The sequence below is a fragment of the Gymnodraco acuticeps genome, unplaced genomic scaffold (genome assembly GCF_902827175.1).
Source record: "Gymnodraco acuticeps unplaced genomic scaffold, fGymAcu1.1, whole genome shotgun sequence".
Classification (NCBI taxonomy): Eukaryota; Metazoa; Chordata; class Actinopteri; order Perciformes; family Bathydraconidae; genus Gymnodraco; species Gymnodraco acuticeps.
The window spans coordinates 52,689-69,241 of NW_022989871.1; the positions used below are offsets into that span (position 1 = coordinate 52,689).

Below are 16,553 nucleotides of genomic sequence, written 5' to 3' on the forward strand. Positions count from 1 at the left end.
CATCAGACACAGATATCCTCTGGGTTAACATCGCCCCCTGGTGGAATTACATGATACACCTTGTGACTCCATAAGAATCTGAGTTCGATTTCAGTGTTTTAGATAAGACATAAGTACAGTACAGAAGCCTTAAGATGCAAGTGAGAAAGATCTGGTTTCTAAGTCTGATTTAAGGTTTTTTATTTTACCCTGAGTTTATGTTCCTTCTACCAAAACAGGTTAATAAACAATAGATAAACACAAGTAAACAAAACACATTCCCATCTACCCAGCTAGTGTGTCGTTTTTTCTTTAAATAGTGCGTTGTGTAGCTTGTTGTGTGTTGATCGATGATTTCAAGAAAATAACTTTAAAAAGAAAAGGTTAGTTAGCTAGTTCAGTAGGAAAACTGGTGAAAGCCTAAAGCAATGCAACACATACAACTGGCATCTGAAACAACTTTAGGTTCATTATGTTATTGACATCCCGACAATTCCTCTGTTGTGCCATCACTGCCCTATGCTGGAATATGCTAGCTACTGCAGGGTGAAAAAGACTGACATTAACCTCACTCCTGTGCACGAATGAGTCCTAAAACCTGGCAATGAGTTAGCATTTTACCACTTCTGGAGCCCTAATATAGAAGCCAGACTTTTTGTTATCGTGTTTGTGGGTAAGGATGCTAAACATTTTCACATCTGTTCTTAAAGAGGCCCTATTAAGCTGATGTTCAGGAGTATATCAGTATGTAGTGTCTCTACTTTAAAGAGTCCTCTCCTGCTGATGTTCAGGTGTATATCAGTATGTAGTGTCTCTACTTTAAAGAGTCCTCTCCTGCTGATGTTCAGGTGTATATCAGTATGTAGTGTCTCTACTTTAAAGAGTCCTCTCCTGCTGATGTTCAGGTGTATATCAGTATGTAGTGTCTCTACTTTAAAGAGTCCTCTCCTGCTGATGTTCAGGTGTATATCAGTATGTAGTGTCTCTCCTTTAAAGAGTCCTCTCCTGCTGATGTTCAGGTGTATATCAGTATGTAGTGTCTCTACTTTAAAGAGTCCTCTCCTGCTGATGTTCAGGTGCATATCAGTATGTAGTGTCTCTACTTTAAAGAGTCCTCTCCTGCTGATGTTCAGGTGTATATCAGTATGTAGTGTCTCTACTTTAAAGAGTCCTCTCCTGCTGATGTTCAGGTGTATATCAGTATGTAGTGTCTCCACTTTAAAGAGTCCTCTCCTGCTGATGTTCAGGTGTATATCAGTATGTAGTGTCTCTACTTTAAAGAGTCCTCTCCTGCTGATGTTCAGGTGTATATCAGTATGTAGTGTCTCTACTTTAAAGAGTCCTCTCCTGCTGATGTTCAGGTGTATATCAGTATGTAGTGTCTCCACTTTAAAGAGTCCTCTCCTGCTGATGTTCAGGTGTATATCAGTATGTAGTGTCTCTACTTTAAAGAGTCCTCTCCTGCTGATGTTCAGGTGTATATCAGTATGTAGTGTCTCTACTTTAAAGAGTCCTCTCCTGCTGATGTTCAGGTGTTTATCAGTATGGAGTGTCTCTACTTTAAAGAGTCCTCTCCTGCTGATGTTCAGGTGTATATCAGTATGTAGTGTCTCTACTTTAAAGAGTCCTCTCCTGCTGATGTTCAGGTGTATATCAGTATGTAGTGTCTCTACTTTAAAGAGTCCTCTCCTGCTGATGTTCAGGTGCATATCAGTATGTAGTGTCTCCACTTTAAAGAGTCCTCTCCTGCTGATGTTCAGGTGTATATCAGTATGTAGTGTCTCTACTTAAAGAGTCCTCTCCTGCTGATGTTCAGGTGTATATCAGTATGTAGTGTCTCTACTTTAAAGAGTCCTCTCCTGCTGATGTTCAGGTGCATATCAGTATGTAGTGTCTCTACTTTAAAGAGTCCTCTCCTGCTGATGTTCAGGTGTATATCAGTATGTAGTGTCTCTACTTTAAAGAGTCCTCTCCTGCTGATGTTCAGGTGCATATCAGTATGTAGTGTCTCTACTTTAAAGAGTCCTCTCCTGCTGATGTTCAGGTGCATATCAGTATGTAGTGTCTCTACTTTAAAGAGTCCTCTCCTGCTGATGTTCAGGTGTATAACAGTATGTAGTGTCTCAACATGTCTCCATGCTTTAATGTTCAAAAAGCTCTTTATTTTTCTCATACTGCCTGTACTGCAGCACCTCTTTTCACCCTCTGTCTGAAACCAGAGCCCAGTCTGCTCTGATTGGTTAGCTGGCCGGCTCTTTTGTGATTGGTCAGCATAAGTTTCATGTGTTGATATTTATTTATCTTCTCTTCAGGTCTGGAGTCTGGTTTCGTCACGCTGCCTCGTCTCTCTCGTTCTGAGCGCCAGCAGCCGTCCATCTCCCTCCCCACTTCCTGCCCTCCTAACATCCATCGCGGCTCTCTAACCGACGAAACCGACGCCATCTTGTGCTCCGCCTCCATCTTGACCTCTGACCCCAAACCCTCCTTCTCCGCCTACTCTGACTCCCTGTCCTCCCTCACCTCTCTGGACACCTTCACCTTCGACCTGGGCCCTTCCTTAATGAGCGAGGTGTTCGGGGTGATCGACGGCTGCCAATCAGACGATCACACTCCCGTCTGGGAGGGAGAGGAGGCGGGATCAGCGTGTGGGATGACCAATGACGGCTCAGAGATGGATTCGGCCACTATTTCCTATGTGGATTCGCTGCTTAGGGAGGATTTTGGCGGCAGGAAGAGCCCGCATGGTGGCGAGTGGGAGGAGGAGGAAGTGATGGAGGTGAATGGAGTAAAAGATGTGGTGATGGGGTCTCCTGAAAGAGCCAAATTGGGTGTTGGGATGGAGATGGAGCGCTTCCAGAGTGCTACAGATGTGCTCGCTCGCCACTATGGAGTCAGCTTAAAGGGACAGAGCCGGGTGGAGGTCGCAGATTCACAGATAATCGCCAGCCGCCCGAAGAACAAAACTCCCTACAACTACATGGACGATGAGGATGAAATCAAAGTGTAGTCAGAGATATTTTGACTCAAATCGATCGACGAGAGATTGTGGTTGACGAGGCAGGATGACCATGAAATCCTTAATATTGGATGCTTTAAGGATGTTGATGTTGCTGAATGTATCTTAAACCCGAGGGGTGAATGCTTGTTTCAAAAAGACTTGAAGCGTGGAAAAACAAGGACATAGAATGTAGTTTAGATCTTCTTAAAGGACACGCAACATTTCCCTACAACTACACGGACGATGAGGATGAAATCAGTGTAATCAGAGATAGTTTTCGACTCTTAAAAACTTGTTAAATGTATGATTTTTCTGTAATCAAATCGATCCTTCAATGTGGTTGACGAGTGTTGGTGTTGCTGAATGGATCTTAAAGGAGTGTAAGATGTTTCCAAGCCCGAGGGATGAATGCTTGTTTCAAAAAGACTTAGTAAAAGGAGGCGTGGAAAAGCGAGGATGTGCCACAGAATTTAGTCTAGATTGTCTCAATGGAAACAAAGCCCGTCACTTTATGTTTCACACTTCCTCCCATATTGCTGCAGATAGCTGTAGCAATCTTTTAAAAAAGTGGATGCAAGCACCAAAATTCATCTTTCCCAAATGTCATATTATTTTAAAAAGACCATAAACCACTTGAATTAAAAAAAGTAATTGCAACTATTCTCCAAGATGGCTGCCATTTCCAGCTGATAAAAACCATATTTTACCAAATCATTTTAACCAGTGGATCACTTTTGGTGATTTTAAGATTGAATATCTCTATTTGATAAGTCAAATCTTCTAAGATTTTGTGTGATTTTAACCACAACACGTTTACATTTGGGGTTGTTTGTTAGAAAGCGTCTGAATTTGTTTCTACGTGTTCAGAAATGTATGATTTGACAATCGAGATCATTCATCCAGGGCAAGTAAACGTGATTTTATGGCAAAGAAAACGGCATTTCCAAGCCAATATTGGTGGCCATCATGACAATTGAAGATATATTGGGTGTTTCTCAATGTCGAGTACGCTTGCTTGGTAGCACATGTCTTCCAAGTCACTTGCTTCAGAAGCGAGGCAAGAATACTTCCTGGCATTTGGAAAACAAAGAGTGGAGAGGCCCCGTCTTACATTTTCCGCCACAGATTTTGTGAAATTGGTCCGTGCGCAAAGCATTGTGGGGCTTTTAAGACCACGGAGTCTACACATGTGCAGCCTAGAAATGTCTCGCTACAAAGTACGCCGGGCTCCGTAGAATTCCAAGTATGCTGGACATTGGAACAGTATTTCGGCGGCACTCGATGACGTAGTATGCTTGAAATAGTGGCTCTGGAGCAGCTTTACTCGACATTGAGAAACACCCCTTATGTTCCAATTGTAGTACTTGTATCCACTTTTGAAATATTTCCCTGATTTATTTGATTCTCTGCAGCACAACAAGGTGGAAAGCCTCTCCATGGTCTCTAATGAGAGAGGAAGTGAGGATTAAACAAATGGATTTAATCTTTTTACAACCTTAGGGCCTCATTTCAATCTCCTGTCGACTCCTCTCACTCAGGAAAACACTACCAGGACACACAAAGGGAAAGGAAATGTGGATTCTCAGGCCTCAGCAGATTAGAAATCGACATGGACTAAGGGAATATGTAAAGTATTTCTAGTACTAGATGCAACTGAAGCTTATGACCATATACATGCTCATTTTATGCTGCAGACCTTCCATATAGAGACCCCATGCACCTTTAATGATCTTGAAGTCTGACTCCTGTATTGTCATTTAAATGTCCTTTTATACGACTGTACATAAAGATATTAACTGACCTCCTATAAATATGTACCTACAGTAAGAGCACCTGCAGCAGTACCTAGTGCAATTCACATCCATATGCTGCAGACAATACCAATGATATATTATGATGATATTAATGACAATAAACATGTTTTTAATTAGGTTGGATATGCATTTATTTACAGTGTTTAATGTAGGCTGGAAAGGTGGTTGTAAAAACATTGTTATTTACATTAAACCTCAATCCATCAAGGTTCATACATGTTTTTACCATACTTAAACTCATATGATACTTTTATTTTGTAAATGTATAGAAAAATACTCCCTAAAAAACAACAAACGGCAATCAACATTGGTTTTGGACGGCTGGATTTCATATGAACTGCATAGCTATTATTTTAAGCTTGAACTTCTGTGCATTCTGGGAAAGATAGGACACCTGGAGCTTAAGAATAAATAAATAAAGCTGGTTCCAGAGAGGTTTACAGGCCAGAAAAATTGATTTAAGCGGCAAAACTTGAATATATTGAACGGCAAAGATTGAAAATATAAAAATATATAGTAACTAAGACATTTTCAGATCCTTTTTAAAGAACTACAACAAGAAAATCCATCTGATTAAGGAAAAAAACTAAAACGTTGACTTTATTTAAATGTATTATGTCAACAAATGTCACATAACTGTATTAGGTTAGTAGAAAGCAATGCTATCAAGTTTAAATAGAAAATGCAACTTAATATTATTGCCTTCAACTAACCTCATTATGTGAAAGTTGTTGACATTTAAAATATAATTAAAGTCAACGTTTCATGTGAATATGTCCTCACTGAACTCAAGAAGGAACCTCTTTGGCCTGTGAAGGTGGAGGAAGTGGAGGAGGGCACTTTGGAGCTTTGAGTCCAGGCTTTTTGGAGGGGGGAGGCTTTCTGAGGTTGGCCTCCACACCTCGGGGTGCCGCTATGGGCGGGGCCGTAGAGGGGGTCTTTGTGTCCGTGGGAGAGGTGCGGAGAGGGGGGGGCTGGAGCTTCGGGGGGGCCGGTGGTTTGGGTTTAGAGAACTGGACTGAACACGGCTCGTTCCCCACGTTAGCTTTGACCACGCTGAAAGATCTCTTTGCTGTAAAAGAAAGGAGTCAAAGTCAACTTTATTGTCAATCTTTCAGTTTGTGTGTACAGACCGAGAGATCCAAATAGCGTTTCCCACAAACCTGAATACAAAAATATATAAAAATATGTATACACACAATCAACAGACACATAGAGGGATTATAAAGACATCTTCTGCGAGACGACAGATTAAAGGGGCCGTATTAAGCTGATGTTCAGGTGTATATCAGTATGTAGTGTCTCTACTTTAAAGAGTCCTCTCCTGCTGATGTTCAGGTGTATATCAGTATGTAGTGTCTCTCTACTTTAAAGAGTCCTCTCCTGCTGATGTTCAGGTGTATATCAGTATGTAGTGTCTCTACTTTAAAGAGTCCTCTCCTGCTGATGTTCAGGTGTATATCAGTATGTAGTGTCTCTACTTTAAAGAGTCCTCTCCTGCTGATGTTCAGGTGTATATCAGTATGTAGTGTCTCTACTTTAAAGAGTCCTCTCCTGCTGATGTTCAGGTGTATTCAGTATGTAGTGTCTCTACTTTAAAGAGTCCTCTCCTGCTGATGTTCAGGTGTATATCAGTATGTACTGTAGTGTCCTCTACTTTAAGAGTCCTCTCCTGCTGATGTTCAGGTGTATATCAGTATGTAGTGTCTCTGCTTTAAAGAGTCCTCTCCTGCTGATGTTCAGGTGTATATCAGGTATGTAGTGTCTCTACTTTAAAGAGTCCTCTCTTGCTGATGTTCAGGTGTATATCAGTATGTAGTGTCTCTACTTTAAAGAGTTCCTCTCCTGCTGATGTTCAGGGTGTATATCAGTATGTAGTGGTCTCTACTTTAAAGAGTCCTCTCCTGCTGATGTTCAGGTGTATATCAGTATGTAGTGTCTCTACTTTAAAGAGTCCTCTCCTGCTGATGTTCAGGTTGTATATCAGTATGTAGTGTCTCTACTTTAAAGAGTCCTCTCCTGCTGATGTTCAGCGTGTATATCAGTATGTAGTGTCTCTACTTTAAAGAGTCCTCTCCTGCTGATGTTCAGGTGTATATCAGTATGTAGTGTCTCTACTTTAAAGAGTCCTCTCCTGCTGATGTTCAGGTGTATATCAGTGATGTAGTGTCTCTACTTTAAAGAGTCCTCTCCTGCTGATGTTCAGGGTGTATATCAGTATGTAGTGTCTCTACTTTAAAGAGTCCTCTCCTGCTGATGTTCAGGTGTATATCAGTATGTAGTGTCTCTACTTTAAAGAGTCCTCTCCTGCTGAATTTCAGGTGTATATCAGTATGTAGTGTCTCTACTTTAAAGAGTCCTCTCCTGCTGATGTTCAGGTGTATATCAGTATGTAGTGTTCTACTTTAAAGAGTCCTCTCCTGCTGAATGTTCAGGTGCATATCAGTATGTAGTGTCTCTACTTTTAAGAGTCCTCTCCTGCTGATGTTCAGGTGTATATCAGTATGTAGTGTCTCTACTTTAAAGAGTCCTCTCCTGCTGATGTTCAGGTGCTATATCAGTATGTAGTGTCTCTACTTTAAAGAGTCCTCTCCTGCTGATGTTCAGGTGTATATCAGTATGTAGTTTCTCTACTTTAAAGAGTCCTCTCCTGCTGATGTTCAGGTGTATATCAGTATGTAGTGTCTCTACTTTAAAGAGTCCTCTCCTGCTGATGTTCAGGTGTATATCAGTATGTAGTGTCTCTACTTTAAAGAGTCCTCTCCTGCTGATGTTCAGGTGTATATCAGTATGTAGTTTCTCTACTTTAAAGAGTCCTCTCCTGCTGATTTTCAGGTGTATATCAGTATGTAGTGTCTCTACTTTAAAGAGTCCTCTCCTGCTGATGTTCAGGTGCATATCAGTATGTAGTGTCTCTACTTTAAAGAGTCCTCTCCTGCTGATATTCAGGTGTATATCAGTATGTAGTGTCTCTACTTTAAAGAGTGCTCTCCTGCTGATGTTCAGGTGTATATCAGTATGTAGTGTCTCTACTTTAAAGAGTGCTCTCCTGCTGATATTCAGGTGTATATCAGTATGTAGTGTCTCTACTTTAAAGAGTGCTCTCCTGCTGATGTTCAGGTGTATATCAGTATGTAGTGTCTCTACTTTAAATAGTCCTCTCCTGCTGATATTCAGGTGTATATCAGTATGTAGTGTCTCTACTTTAAAGAGTGCTCTCCTGCTGATATTCAGGTGTATATCAGTATGTAGTGTCTCTACTTTAAAGAGTGCTCTCCTGCTGATATTCAGGTGTATATCAGTATGTAGTGTCTCTACTTTAAATAGTCCTCTCCTGCTGATATTCAGGTGTATATCAGTATGTAGTGTCTCTACTTTAAAGAGTGCTCTCCTGCTGATATTCAGGTGTATATCAGTATGTAGTGTCTCTACTTTAAAGAGTGCTCTCCTGCTGATGTACAATTTGTTGGAGCGCCAGCCAATAGAAGCGTCAATGTTAAAGTGTGATGTCACTACTTTGGGATGTTAGCCTCTCCAGGCCATTTACATACACAACCATTTATATAACACACTACAGGGAAGGGAACACCCCAAAAAGCATAATAGGGCCTCTTTAATGCAAAACAATATTATTAAATATGTATTTTTGTCAGTCTGGATCTTAGATTTCCAGTTTTGGATGTTTATCAGTTCTTAGACAACCTACAGCTGCTTTTTAAGTTCAAGGAATAAAGTCAAACATGTATCTACTGCTAACGATTGAGATATAAACATTTTCTTTTTCCAAAAACAATCCTGGAAGACAAACTAAACTTACATTCCAAGAATGGGAAATCAGTGTTGTAGTCAGACAAACATATTGTTTATCAGGATAAGAGGACTTATAATTGAAAGTACTTCCTCCTCTACCAGTGACTAAGGCGGTTAAAACAATGCCAGTGATGACGCATGACCCTAGAGATTTATATTTTGGTCAGTGGTGTGACATTTCCTGTTTCCTGTTTACTTCCTAGTTGTTACAACAAGAGCAGAAGATTTATTGTATCTCTGTCAGTTTAACCCGACAAGTCACAAGTGGGAAGAAGTTAATTATCTGAACATTACACTATAAAAAGAGGCATATAATGAGACGTGCTAAGGGCAGACAAACAACATGGAAAAGAAGTGGCTGCAGCGTCTGGAAGAAAATATGTTAAGCAACTTACAGCAACACAATCACGCTTTACTTTAGGAGAGCTTCCTTATGTGTGAAAAAGTTGGAAAAGTCTTGAAAAAATAACCATATACTCATTGGGTTAAAAGCTTGATTTCAAGAATTCAAACTCAACAGAAAGCCTTTAGGTAAGTTAAGGTGTTTAGTTTGAATGACTTCATTTAGTTTAGTACAACTGAAGTTATTGTTTAATTACATTTTGATAAAAATGTATTGAATAAGTGGTTGTACATTTAAACAAAACAAAAACATTTAACAAAACTACTGGCTGAGTTTCAGTGGCGATCCGTCAGGGCCCTCTAGGCCATCTCTGAGGGCCTGAGATATTCTACTAAATAATATTTAAAAACATTAAAAAAATATATATATATTTCTTTTGTTATATTTTTCATTAGTTTTACCAAAATAACTTGATTTAATTGTATTTCAAATAACATTTCCAAAGAAATAAATCCTTCGAATCTGCCTATTCAGTTTCTGTTTGAATGTGAAGGGTTAAATGAAAGAAGCTCGTCTCTGCGAGTTACTGTGAAGAGAGGAGCTGTTGGACTTCCAGGCGGTCCAGCTATGAATTCACAGAGGGCCCGCTATAGTAACTGAACGAGAGAGTAATGTCAAATGACAGTACAATTGACCAATCATATCTTCCCTCTAAATGGGTGGGTTTTATTATCGCGGACTTTATGACAAGTTCCGCCCGCTGTGAACAACTTCCTGTCAACAGCGTAAACTCGCCTTCAAAATAAAAGCATGCCAAATTACACTTAAGACATACAACTGCAACGAAAGTAACAAACACAATGTAATATCCTTTTCAATTTCAAAGAACACACATTGGGTTATTTACAGGTGTTGTTTTGTGTGGTAGAGGGTCGCTGTCATTAATGCGTTTTGCACCCCAGGCCGTTGTTTTGATATGCCGCTGAGGTATACGCTGTGACGTAATAACTCTTTTTTTTCTTCTTCTTTTTTTCGAGGGAAGGGGTGGGGGTCAGAGGGCCTAGGTATACAATTCACGGCTCGCCACTGGTGAGTTTAAAAAATAAAAAAAGGTTGAAAGTCCAGGGTTTTATTTACCAAATCACCACCCCTTTTTCATAAGCTGACTTGTGTGGGCGGACCTGCATCCATGGGAGCTGAGAGTCCTTATATATCCGCTTCAATTCAACCATTCTTCAAAAATATATGTCTCCAGGTAATAAAAGTGCAATAATATAAACCTGCAGTATGTTGTAATCCTACACAAGTAACCATTGGACAGCCATTGGGAGCATTGGACCACGTGTATCCACATTGGACTCACGTTTATACACTTTGTACCTACATTTATACACATTGGACTCACGTTTGTAAGGCAAGGTGATCTTGACCAGAGCTCTTGGAGAGTCCGGAGGAGCCTCCAGAATCGGCTCCAGCAGGTTCTGATCGGCGCTCTGCTTCTGGGAGGGACTGCGGCTCTGACCCGGGTTTGGAGCGGATCCCGTTGCTTTAGGAGGAGCCGTGGAGCTGCAGGAGGGACTGGGATCGAGGGAGGAAGAGCTGCTGGATGATGTATTTTGAAGGTTTGGTGTTTCGTTGACAGGGCTCGCCCACATGGAGGTGCCGCTGCGACTTATAGAGCCAGACTTCACCAGGCAGAAGCTTCCACTGTCCTGAGAGGCTGTGCTGAAGGGGAGAAAAAGTTGAAATGGTCACTTACAGCTTACTATTTGTAGCCAATAGTGTGCAATCCATATACTATATATATAAGAAGTGGACGTAACCATTGGTTTGTGGCTTTTTAAACTTTGCATTTGGCCGTCACCATCTCGGTTTTTACCATAAGTGACGCAAGAGCAGCAAAGAAGCAAGATATTGTATGGTTCTTTAAAGGTGCCCTATTATACTGTTTTTCCTCAATATATTATAGGTCTCAGATATATACAAAACATGTCTCTGAAGTGTTTGGCTCCAAACACCAAACAGATCATTCCAGCATTACCCATAATCCCCTCTGTTTCAGCCCTGTTTCCAAAGTGCTGATTCTCTGTCTGTTACTTTAGATGAAAATAAGGAGCCCCTCCCCACGCCCCTCTGAGAGAGATTTGGTTAAAAATAACTCAATGGTGCTCTAGGAGGAGATTCAGGTGATAAGGGGGGGGGGGAGGGTACCTTGGTTGGTGATTGGCTAATGGTTACACAAGACAACACATCGCTATGACATCATAAAGTGGCCAAAATCTGATCAGCTCATTTTCAGACAGGTTTTTATAGAAATGGATCAAAAAGAGAGAGAATCTTTGTTCCTGAAACTTTCAGAGTCTCTTTCCACAGAGGGGACACATGTTGATTTGGAAGAGACATGAAGAAGAGGGGACACATGTTGATGTAGAAGAGACATGAAGAAGAGGGGACACAGTTGATGTAGAAGAGACATGAAGAAGAGGGGACACATGTTGATGTAGAAGAGACATGGAGAAGAGGGGACACATGTTGATGTAGAAGAGACATGAAGAAGAGGGGACACATGTTGATGTAGAAGAGACATGAAGAAGAGGGGACACATGTTGATGTAGAAGAGACATGGAGAAGAGGGGACACATGTTGATGTAGAAGAGACATGAAGAAGAGGGGACACATGTTGATGTAGAAGAGACATGGAGAAGAGGGGACACATGTTGATGTAGAAGAGACATGAAGAAGAGGGGACACATGTTGATGTAGAAGAGACATGAAGAAGAGGGGACACATGTTGATGTAGAAGAGACATGAAGAAGAGGGGACACATGTTGATGTAGAAGAGACATGAAGAAGAGGGGACACATGTTGATGTAGAAGAGACATGAAGAAGAGGGGACACATGTTGATGTAGAAGAGACATGGAGAAGAGGGGACACATGTTGATGTAGAAGAGACATGAAGAAGAGGGGACACATGTTGATGTAGAAGAGTCATGAAGAAGAGGGGACACGTGTTGATGTAGAAGAGACATGAAGAAGAGGGGACACATGTTGATGTAGAAGAGACATGAAGAAGAGGGGACACATGTTGATGTAGAAGAGACATGGAGAAGAGGGGACACATGTTGATGTAGAAGAGACATGAAGAAGAGGGGACACATGTTGATGTAGAAGAGACATGGAGAAGAGGGGACACATGTTGATGTAGAAGAGACATGAAGAAGAGGGGACACATGTTGATGTAGAAGAGACATGGAGAAGAGGGGACACATGTTGATGTAGAAGAGACATGAAGAAGAGGGGACACATGTTGATGTAGAAGAGACATGAAGAAGAGGGGACACATGTTGATGTAGAAGAGACATGAAGAAGAGGGGACACATGTTGATGTAGAAGAGACGTGAAGAAGAGGGGACACATGTTGATGTAGAAGAGACATGAAGAAGAGGGGACACATGTTGATGTAGAAAAGACATGGAGAAGAGGGGACACATGTTGATGTAGAAGAGACATGAAGAAGAGGGGACACATGTTGATGTAGAAGAGACATGAAGAAGAGGGGACACATGTTGATGTAGAAGAGACATGAAGAAGAGGGGACACATGTTGATGTAGAAGAGACATGAAGAAGAGGGGACACATGTTGATGTAGAAGAGACATGAAGAAGAGGGGACACATGCTGATGTAGAAGAGACATGAAGAAGAGGGGGACACATGTTGATGTAGAAGAGACATGAAGAAGAGGGGACACATGTTGATGTAGAAGAGACATGAAGAAGAGGGGACACATGCTGATGTAGAAGAGACATGAAGAAGAGGGGACACATGTTGATGTAGAAGAGACATGAAGAAGAGGGGACACATGCTGATGTAGAAGAGACATGGAAAAGTAAAAAAAACAAAAAACACAACCCTCTAATCAGAAAATATCGTGGAGCGACATGTCAAAACCACATAGGTCAAAACCCTAAAGCACACGCTGCTTTATCGTCTTTTTTACTCTAAATGAGAATATAATTTACAATATAACATCATGCAGTGCTGAGGAAGACTTGAAACTACAGATTGAGATCATAAACTCTGCAGGGAAAAGTTTACCGAGTTAATAAACTAAGAGAGAAGTGGGATCATTTTCTCATAGACTTCTATACAATCTGACTTATTTTTGCAACCAGTGGTATCGCCCCCCTGCTCGACATAAAAAATAATGCAAGTTGCAGGCGCTTCAGCATTTGCTTCACTTTCAGAACCCAAGATTTTTGGGTGTTTCTCAATGTCGAGGACGCTTCCTTGGTAGGACATGTCTTCCGAATCACTTGCTTCAGAAGCGAGGCAAGAATCCTTCCTGGCATTCGGAAAACGACGAGTGGAACAGGCGAGCAAGTGTGCGTCATATGAGAGGCCCCGCCTTACATTTTCCGCCACAGATTTTGGGAAATTGGTCCGTGCGCAAAGCATTGTGGGGATTTTAAGACCGCGGAGGATACACATGTGCAGCCTCGAAATGTCTCGCTCCGAAGGACGCCGGCCTCGGTAGAATTCCAAGGAGCCTGGACATTGGCACAGTCCTTCGGCGGGACTCGATGACGTAGCATCCTTGAAATAGTGGCTCTGGAGCATCCTTCCTTGACATTGAGAAACACCCTTTGTCATAATGTAACCAGATCATCTTGTTATGATTGTTATCATTGTCCCACGTTTTTTTTTGACAAGCATGCTTAGACAGAAAACGCCAACGTTATGCAGCAAAAAGGAACATCCTATTCTGGGGGCAAATGTTCAGGTTTAGCGATATGAACAAAAATCTCATATCACATTATGGCATTTGATACAAACCTAGAGCACACACTTATAATGTCATAATCTAAGCCAGAAGGTGTAATGATTGAGCAATTTGTTATCATAGAGCGGTACCTGTTTGACTTTGAGAGAGCCGTGTGATAGGAGGAGCAGGAGGAGGCTGTGGATGAGGTGGAGGAGACGGTTCTGCTCAGTTTATCCTTTTCTGGGATCAGAGACTGGGAATCTGGAACTTCTTGGGACACGTCCGGCACCTCGGGAAGGACGGGGATCTCAAAAGATAGAGCTGACCAAAAACAAAACATTTATGAGTGCTTCATCAGAATACAGCATGTCATTTAGAGAATAATTAAAGGTTTCTTGTTGAGTTTTAGCCTTCACTACTACTTCAGTGTAGACACCTACATTATTACCTTAAATTAACCTTGGTTTAAACAACTTACCAAAAACAATATATAAAGTACTGAATATTACATATAAAAGAGGACAACTTTTTTTATAGTTACTGATGTTTGAGAACCGCAGTGACGCGTCCTAAAACCCGGAAGTAAACTCCTTCCGGTTCCTTCGTCAAAAACGCAATGCAATTTCTCCATAGGATTTTGGAAAATAGCTGGAACTAAGGTCTGTGGTTGAAACACATTGAAGAGACGGATCACGTTTTGTTCAGCCGGATAATCTCCACATGTCTACCCTACTTTTATCATTTTCTAATCATAAATCTAGTCGCCAGAAGCAAAATGCTAACGTTATGCTATAAAGGAACTACAGCAGGGTCGCTGCTTCAACGTCACGCCAACTTAAGATCCGTATTCAAACATACAGATTGTAAATGGTACGAGTTGAAGCGTTTGTTTGAACAGTCTGCAGGAGGCAGGTTCTTGCTTTCAAGCAGAACAGGGCAAACACACTTAGAGGAGTGTTTACGTGTTCGGTGTAATGACGTAAAACGGCCTGGACAACTTCTGTAGTCCTATTCAGCCACTTGGTAACAACCACGTATACTCTTCAGAAATCACCAGTGGGGTCACTGCTGATGTGTTTAATGTTGTAGAACAAAACGTGATCCGTCTCTTCAATGTGTCTCAACCACAGACCTTAGTTCAGCTATTTTCCAAAACCCTTTGGAGAGATTGCATTGCTTTTTGTCGAAGGAACCGGAAGTGGTAAAATGCTAACTTACTTCCGGGTTTTAGGACGCATCACTGCGGTTGGGTTGCTAGTTTGGGCCAGCGCCATATAGGCTCTGGTTTGGGCAAGAGACTTTAAAGTTAACAGTATTAGGCGGTAGGAATTTCAATATTGTCTTCGTATTGTATTGTGTGTTTTAATGGAAGTGTGTTTTCTCCCCGATCGCATTTGCACTTGGTCAGGGTTGGAAAATATCATGATTTGGCGAAATATATTTATTTTTGTAACACAAAATGAGTCAAATGAAAGCCTTAATTGTCACCAGGCTACTCCAACAATGCAACAAACTACAAACCTGAGATACCTGATGAAATAGTGCCTCAGTGTGTGCTTACCTTCGGGGAAGAGGCTGGAGCTGTACTGAATGAGAGGTTCGATGACCGTCACCACTTGGACCGAAGAAGCTGAGGCCATGTCAAACGCTTCCCTACAGAGGCAGAGAGAAAACACACATTAATACCACCATGAAGTTATTTCTTTAAAAGACAAACTCCTGATCCACACTCCAGAAGGTGGCGATAAAGGCACCTAAAAGCTGTTTGTGAACTGTCATTAATTCAAAAGAACAAGAACAAAGAGAAACACAATACTCTATTCATTATTTATAACTTAGTTTCTTATTATTATGACTAGTATTTTATTTCCTATTTACATATACATCTGACAACACTGCGGTTGATTTTTTATTATGTATAAAACTTGATTTTGCATTACAGGTTTCAAGTTTCAAGGCTTTTATTGTCATTAGCACATTAGCTACAGTGTCGATATGGCAATGAAAAACTTAGGTCACAGGGTCCTCCAACAGTGCAACACATATAGGAGATAGAAGAAATAAAACTGATAAAATAGTGCGAGAGAATGTTTGGAGATGTGCGAGTAAATACAAATAAAATAGAAATAGTGGTCTGAGGTTATAGAGGCATTATTGCACGAAGAGACCAAAAACATGACTTAAAATGCAGGGGTTTTGAACAGGATGCTGTGGTTTGGGTGATGAAATATGTAACAAATGCTTTGATATTAGGACACCAATATAATGCAAGAGGAAGACGTGACGTATGGTAGAAAGTAGAGGCAGGATCAAAGGTCCCCTATCATACTGTTTTTCATCAATATATCACAGGTCTCAGATATATACAGAACCAGTCTCTGATTGGCTGAAACACCAAACAGATCATTGCAGCATTACCCATAATCCCCTCTGTTTCAGCCCTGTTTCCAAAGTGCTGATTCTCTGTCTGTTACTTTAGATGAAAATAAGGAGCCCCTCCCCACGCCCCTCTGAGAGACATTTGGTTACAAAGAACACAATGGTGCTCTAGGAGGAGATTCAGGTGATAAGGGGGCGGGGGGGTTACCTTGGTTGCTGATTGGCTAATGGTTACACAAGACAACACATCGTTATGACATCATAAAGTGGCCAAAATCTGATCAGCTCATTTTCAGACAGGTTTTTATAGAAAATGGATCAAAAAGAGAGAGAATCTTTGTTCCTGAAACTTTCAGAGTCTCTTTCCACAGGAGCGGGACACATGTTGATGTAGAAGAGACCATGGAGAAGAGGGGACACATGTTGATGTAGAAGAGACATGAAGAAGAGGGGACACATGTTGAT

The 16,553-nt window shown here is 41.1% G+C and overlaps 2 protein-coding genes across 2 annotated transcripts in view; one reads left to right on the forward strand and one right to left on the reverse strand.

Annotated features, from left to right (window-relative positions):
• Nucleotides 1-4,907, forward strand: part of cdc42ep1a (CDC42 effector protein (Rho GTPase binding) 1a) — a 20,125-nt gene extending 15,218 nt beyond the window's left edge. The window contains exon 4 of the mRNA XM_034197124.1: nucleotides 2,292-4,907. Within this exon, the coding sequence (XP_034053015.1) occupies nucleotides 2,292-2,986 (695 nt within the window). The 3' untranslated portion in view covers nucleotides 2,987-4,907. The remainder of the gene's footprint in view (nucleotides 1-2,291) is intronic.
• The window catches only part of sh3bp1 (SH3-domain binding protein 1), a 26,727-nt gene continuing 15,069 nt past the window's right edge, over nucleotides 4,896-16,553 (reverse strand). Inside the window, 4 exon segments of the mRNA XM_034197181.1 lie at nucleotides 4,896-5,863; nucleotides 10,350-10,669; nucleotides 13,859-14,030; nucleotides 15,271-15,363. Of these exon segments, the coding sequence (XP_034053072.1) occupies nucleotides 5,571-5,863; nucleotides 10,350-10,669; nucleotides 13,859-14,030; nucleotides 15,271-15,363 (878 nt within the window). The 3' untranslated portion in view covers nucleotides 4,896-5,570.